General features: G+C 40.2%; 1 protein-coding gene across 1 annotated transcript in view; it reads left to right on the top strand.

Moving 5' to 3' along the window:
• The first annotated feature begins 755 nt into the window (after positions 1 to 755).
• NRPA1 (nuclear RNA polymerase A1) overlaps positions 756 to 6,461 on the top strand; it is a 471,665-nt gene continuing 465,959 nt past the window's right edge. The window contains exon 1 of the mRNA XM_089432122.1: positions 756 to 1,047. Within this exon, the coding sequence (XP_089288248.1) occupies positions 1,024 to 1,047 (24 nt within the window). The 5' untranslated portion in view covers positions 756 to 1,023. The remainder of the gene's footprint in view (positions 1,048 to 6,461) is intronic.

Raw genomic sequence — 6,461 nt, 5'->3', positions numbered from 1 at the left:
TCAGAGCCTACATAACAATAATAATGTAAGGATACACCAATAACAATAGTGGCTTTCTATGTGGCACAATAATAACAATATGAGGACTACATGGGCACAACAATAACAATAAGGGGCTACACTTACAATAACAATGAGGGGCTACACTAATAGTATAGGGACATAACAAATCCTTTTCCACCATTAAAAACATGATTCAAACACTCATCTGGTTAGATTTTTTGAAATAAAAAATGTCGGATTTCGGCGAAAAATAACTTTCCAAGCAAAATTGTGACTCGGTAAACAACACCTTTTAGATACAATACATGACCTTCTAACCCCATCTAATGACCATATGGTGTTTGTTGAACTATACCCCTTTATGAGAACATGTTAAGCTTAGAAAGAAAATATATCACTTAAAAAAAACATAAAATATTCCACTTCAGTGACCTCACCAAACTTGTTGAATATTTTACCAAAATTAATTTAAACATAAAACCTAAATTAATTCTAACATTAAACTACATTGTTAGAAATTTTGAGAATAACACTCTATAATATATTATGTAATCCGTCCAAAGTCCAAAATTTTTGATCACTATCTCCATCCATCATGAAAGAACAAAAACTCCGTGGAAGTCTTCAATTAAACTACATCTCGATTTGATTATAACATGAGAATCTCATTGCCATTAGAAAACCCAATATTGTTGGAGGGAAGTCACAATAATTATAAATTGCCCTAGCATGTAAAAAGCAAAGCTTCACTTTTATTTATTGTAATTCGCCCTAGACAGCGGGCGACAGCACCCAACAATCGCTGTGAGTGCAGTCCAAAGAAAACACCGGCGAGCCACCGTAAACCTAAAAATATATTTCATCCTGGAGTTTGAATTCGGGAAAAACTTGTGTGTGTATTGGGTGCCATATTTTCACATTCGGCTCGTTTCGCAGCGTTATCAGCACCCTCGGGTGACTAAAATTGGTTTCATTCGAAGCAAGCACAGGCAACAGCAGTCTTCTTACAGATACTAACGAATGGCATCCTCTGGAAACTCACAGGTATTTTCGATTCTTTCATTCTGTTCGTTTTTTCATGAGCCACATAAAGCAGAGATAGCTACACACAATAATGAGATGCTGAGCAGGCCTCTTTTTATCCCTGAGTGTTTGAAGCGCAAATCAATCTACCCTTTAGTCTTTCCATATGCATTCATATCGCACTTAGTCCTGCTGCAAGTGCGCTTTCTCCCATTCTGATAGCAGTTAGGCTTCTTGTAAGTGCGCCTTTTTCTCATCTCTAATCTTGTGCACACTCGAACTTCATCTTACCGTACTCATCGCAGTTTCCTTGCCGTGATTGCGATGCTAAATAAACTGAACTCTACTCATTCCATCGTAGTCTACTCTTGCTCCTTTCCTCTCTCTCGGTCACAGGTTCCTTGACTTCTTTACTGATGTTTTTGCCCGCCGTTCGATACCAATCGTACATTCCCTTTATTTATTGCGAAGAGATTGAAGTCATCTGTCTCACATCCCCGAAGGAACGTTACACGATGATGATTTGTGATCGCAAGTTCCTCAGGTGCTCTGCGATGAACTAATTCAGCGTCGTTTGTTGGATAATCCGATTACCGCGTTCCACTTCACGCCGGCAACTAGTCATCCCGTCTATGGACTTCGGGTCGCAGTTTCTGGGTGAATATCGCAACTGGTCATACCATACCAGAGCTCCTTTTCCTCAATTTGCTTCTCACCCTTTCGCAGATATCTACAACGAGACCTGTACAGCCTCCAAAATATAATGAAATCCAAGTCAATATTTCCTAATCACTAGGATTCTGCAATTGGCTAATGGTAACTCCTCCTGTGTAAGTTTCATAGCAACTCTAGATTTCTAGAACGGTATCATTCCTAATTCATTAACTTGTCGACATACACGTGCGGAAGTCAGTTCAATGCGGTATTTATTTGACACAGAATGCCTGCACAGAAAAATTCCCCTTCTTTTTGATACAACCAATCAATCCTTTGAAATTAGACTTGATCAACCAAGTCCATCATCCAACCCGTTCAACTCATTCAACTGAATTCCGTCCAGTATTCAACACAGAGGAACCTCATCACATTAACGAGTAATTCAAACTAATAGAGCTTCGAATGATTACCTCGATTCCAGCCTTCAAGATCTGATTTTCAACTACTGTAATTGATGCAGAATGTTCCTTGCTTGGGCTTTGCTTCACTATGAATGATTCCCTTCCTTTACAAAAGACTGTTCCCATTCTGCAACATATTTCCTGGAATTTCCTGTACCGACAGATCATTATCAAACCAATTCACTAGCAAGCCTGCATTCATATTTCCATCACAAACATCATATGAAATTTCCAGGTTATACAACATTGGATCCATAATTCATTAACATTTAGGCAGAAATATTTCACGAACACAGAGCGGTATAAGCATACTCTCAATCAGTCATATTCCGATACTCGGAAACCTTATGGCCTGATTATACATAATGTGTGCACCACAGCCTTGGCCCTTTTTCTCTCTCATTCCACACCCACACTATACTACTATCCTTACAATGGTTTTATAAAAAATAGGATTCTGAACTAATTATGGTTCAGATCCATTAATTCCCCACCTAAACCCCTATCTCTAGATCCCCAAGATTCACTTTTCTCTCAAGGAATCTATCTACTCTTAAATCTCTCTAACCCTCTCAAATATTCCTGAGATCTATCTGATTACAATTTCAAACCTATTTACACATTTCCTTAGATTGCATAAGAAATATAAGAAATACAAATAATTAAATAGTTGCACTCATTTCGGGAACCCCACTCCCTTAGTAAATCGAAGACTCTAAGTCTAGTCAAAATGTGGTTTTATCTTGGAGGTAAGATGCTCCTGCATCAAATAGATCCAAACCGAAGAGCAAAGATGATCCAGAGTTAAACGGGAACGCTACAAATTACAGATATGACCATAAATACAGAGATGCACAAAAATAATATTTCATTTCATTCATGTAAAATACTGAAATATGCTTACAAATAGAAATGGAAATAAACTAGCTCGGGCAATGGTAGTTTATCTCTGAGAAGAGATGTGGCGGCTACATGCCTCTGAACTGTGTTACAATGAGGCTCGAAGGCCTATTTATTGATGAGAAACAATGGAAAACCCTAAACATCCAAAAACCTAACCCTAGGAGATGAAGCGCCAAATTATGGGCTCCGTTTTGGGTAAATTGGTACATCAACTTCTCGGGGTCGTAACTTTGGCATACGATCTCCGTTTGACGTGCACAATACCTCGTTAGAAAGATCTATCTGAGGATTACAACTTTTGAGTGAGCAACATATGGACCCATGTTGCTCCCAGTTTTCCCAAAAAACGTCGTTTAGGGCCTCAAAACGGCTCTAGAAGTTCAGGACTTGAAAAACTGCCAAAAATAGTAAATTGTGCTACAAATAAGGAAACTGAAAAACTAAAAGAAACAATGGTGGAGGTCCAAGTGGAATAGGCGGGTGGCCACCAATATCCACCTGGATCATTCCTCCCCCCTTAGGAAGCAATGGTCCCCATTGCGTTGAGTTCCTCCATGAGATGATGAAACTTCTGTTAAACTTGGTCCCTGGTGAGCCACTTGCCTTGGTGAAGGAGTTGGCCTGCTTTGACAACTCGATATAGTTGGATTCTTTGCTGTTGGGTGTTCTTGCTCTGTGTGTCCATGATCCGATCAGTTGTGGCCTATTCCATGCAATCTGGATTTAACTTTATAGGTGTGATTTGTTCTGCAATGTCTGATGTGTCTAGCAATGGTGGGAAGTATGGTCGAAGGCGATCCACATTGAACACTGGGTGCAGGCCAAGGAATGGGGGAATGCTGAGCTCAAATGCATTGTCCCCCACAGCCTTGGTAATGGTGTAAGGACCATATCGGAGTGGTCTGAGTTTCCGATAGGCTCCGGTAAGACGTTCCTTTTGCAAATGCAACCAAACTTTGTCGCCTACTTGAAACTTGTCTGATACCTGATGTTGATCATGTCATTGCTTGTACTTGGCATTTGATTTCTCCATAATGTGGTGTACCTGCTGTCGGATATGTTGGATGTGCTCAATGAAGTTGTATACCTTATCGGTTTTGGACTGGACATGAGCCAAATTTGCTTGAGTAGCTGCAAATGGCATGGCCACATCAATGGGACATAATCGCTGGAATCCCAAGCCCACCTGAAAGGGGCTGTGGCCAGTCGAGCTGTGGAGAGCTCGATTATAGCTGTGCTGGACATAGGGGAGGTTCTCATCCCATGTGCATGGATGCTTTGAGTTGTACATGTGTAGAATGTGTACGATAATCCTGTTGACGACCTCTGTTTGGCCATCAGTTTGGGGATGGAAAGCTGTGGATTTAGTGAGCTTGGTGTCCAACATCGACCAGAGACTAGACTAAAATGCACTGAGGAACCTGCTGTCCCTATCTGAGATGACTAAAGTGTACCCACACTCGTTCAAAGAAGAGTTTAGTAGTGGCTTTTGCTGTGATATTCTTCTTGCAGGCCGCCATAATGGCCATCTTTGAGAATCTGTCGACGACCACAAAAACACAATTGTTGCCATGCTTAGTAGAAGGAAGGCCCGACATGTAATCCATGGAGATGGATTCCCAAGGTCGATTAGGGGTAGGCAACGAAGTATATAGGCCTTGCTTCTTGATGGTTGGTTTGGCAATGGCGCAGGCAGTGTAGGATCTAAAAAATTGCTAGAAATAGTAAATTGTGCTACAAATAAGGAAACTGAAAAATTGAAAGAAACAATGGTGGAGGTCCAAGTGGAACAGGTGAGTGGCCACCAATATCCACTTGGATCAAGAGATGAGATTAATGGATGTTCACAAGTATTACTATAACAAAATACCCATAATACAATGATACGATTATCGAGAAACGGACTGCCTTCTTTGAATCCAATATCCATTTAATGGTTCCCTTCTTTACATACAACAACGATGTTGAATTTCAGAACATCTTTATTAATCCCATTAGCTTTAGCTTTAGCCATAAATATAGCCATGAGAAACACACACGCACACAAAGAGTTGCCTCACTGCCAGACACAGTAAAACATACTAAATGTGAAAAAATGCTAACCAGCAAGGCAGTAACTCACTGTAGAAATCTCTGATTCTTTTGTTGTATTTCTTTCCTGACTCTAGATACAACAAAGGTCATCACTCTAGCATTGATAATATGATAAATACTCATGAGTTAATCTTAAGTAACTGAGATAACTAGTGGAACTTAGGTAACCGAGATAACTAATTTTCCACAATGCCCACTTAAAGATATATGTCTGTCCGCATGCATGTTTTGCCTCCAAGGTTAAGAAAGTTGCTTGGAACGTGGGTTTGGAGTATCCATGTGTTGAGCTGGCTGAAATATTTTACAAGACTACAAAACCATCATTCTCAATAGAGGAAATCATATGAGATGTTTGACTATACAAAAAATTTGCAAGGGACCCATCCAAGCGATTTGATCACAATACCTTTTTTCTCCTTTCTAAGACAAGTTTAGTCCTCCGGGGAGATGGAGATTGTGACAACAACTAAAGAAGCCTATATTGTTGGAATAAAATGCTTCCCTTAAACTTTATTAATATAAAAAACATGTACATGGCATTTTATACAAAAAAACTGGTTGTAAACAGAAACTTCTATGAGCAAAATAACGTAGTATCTATCAACTGCTACAATGGCCACATCAAAACTCAAGAATCCATGCATCAGGGGCTTAAACAAAACAAAGTGAAATTGTTATTAGGGCTAGAAACCAAGAGCAATGTAAACATAGTAGGTGGCCATCTCATCACAATAAAGATAAACATCAGGAGGTGGCAGTTAGAAACCCCATATCTAAGGAGGCTGTATGCATCACGGTTTGGGTCGTATCCATTAAGTGTTGGCCATCAACAAGTGGAGCAAGTTCCCATCCATCATTGTCTTCTTGGTTACGACACTTCTCTATGGAAAGGGGAACTTTAGTTGGGGAAATTTATCATTTTCAGATATAGGAAGGGTAGGTCAGCTATGGTGCTCAGCGCGTTCACACACTATTCAACTTGCCATGTGGTGTGGTCTACTGCCAGATCCATGAGAGTGGACTGAACAAGGCTAGGAATGAATCTTTGGGGGGTTTCACCTCATTGTTCATCGACCATGTTAGCCACCAAAAGTGGGTGAACACTAGGAGAAACTTTTCTCTTATTCATCTCTTTTAGTCGGCAGCCAACAGCCCCTGGACAACCACCTTGTAATTGATGTGATGTGCCATTCATATCTCTGCCACCTGCATCAGTCATATGTTTCCTCGCCCATCTCTCAAGAGCACATGTTGGATGGTGAGCTTATGATCGAAAGGTACTTTATTCAATTTGCAATCGGGTGCTTATTCTTGTTTGTA

This window comes from Pinus tabuliformis, chromosome 5_1, assembly GCF_031772625.1.
Source record: "Pinus tabuliformis cultivar Carrire ecotype Pingquan chromosome 5_1, CPIR1, whole genome shotgun sequence".
In the NCBI taxonomy this organism is placed as follows: domain Eukaryota; kingdom Viridiplantae; phylum Streptophyta; class Pinopsida; order Pinales; family Pinaceae; genus Pinus; species Pinus tabuliformis.
The sequence above is the reverse complement of the archived record's forward strand: the minus strand, read 5'-3'. Positions and strand labels throughout refer to the sequence as shown.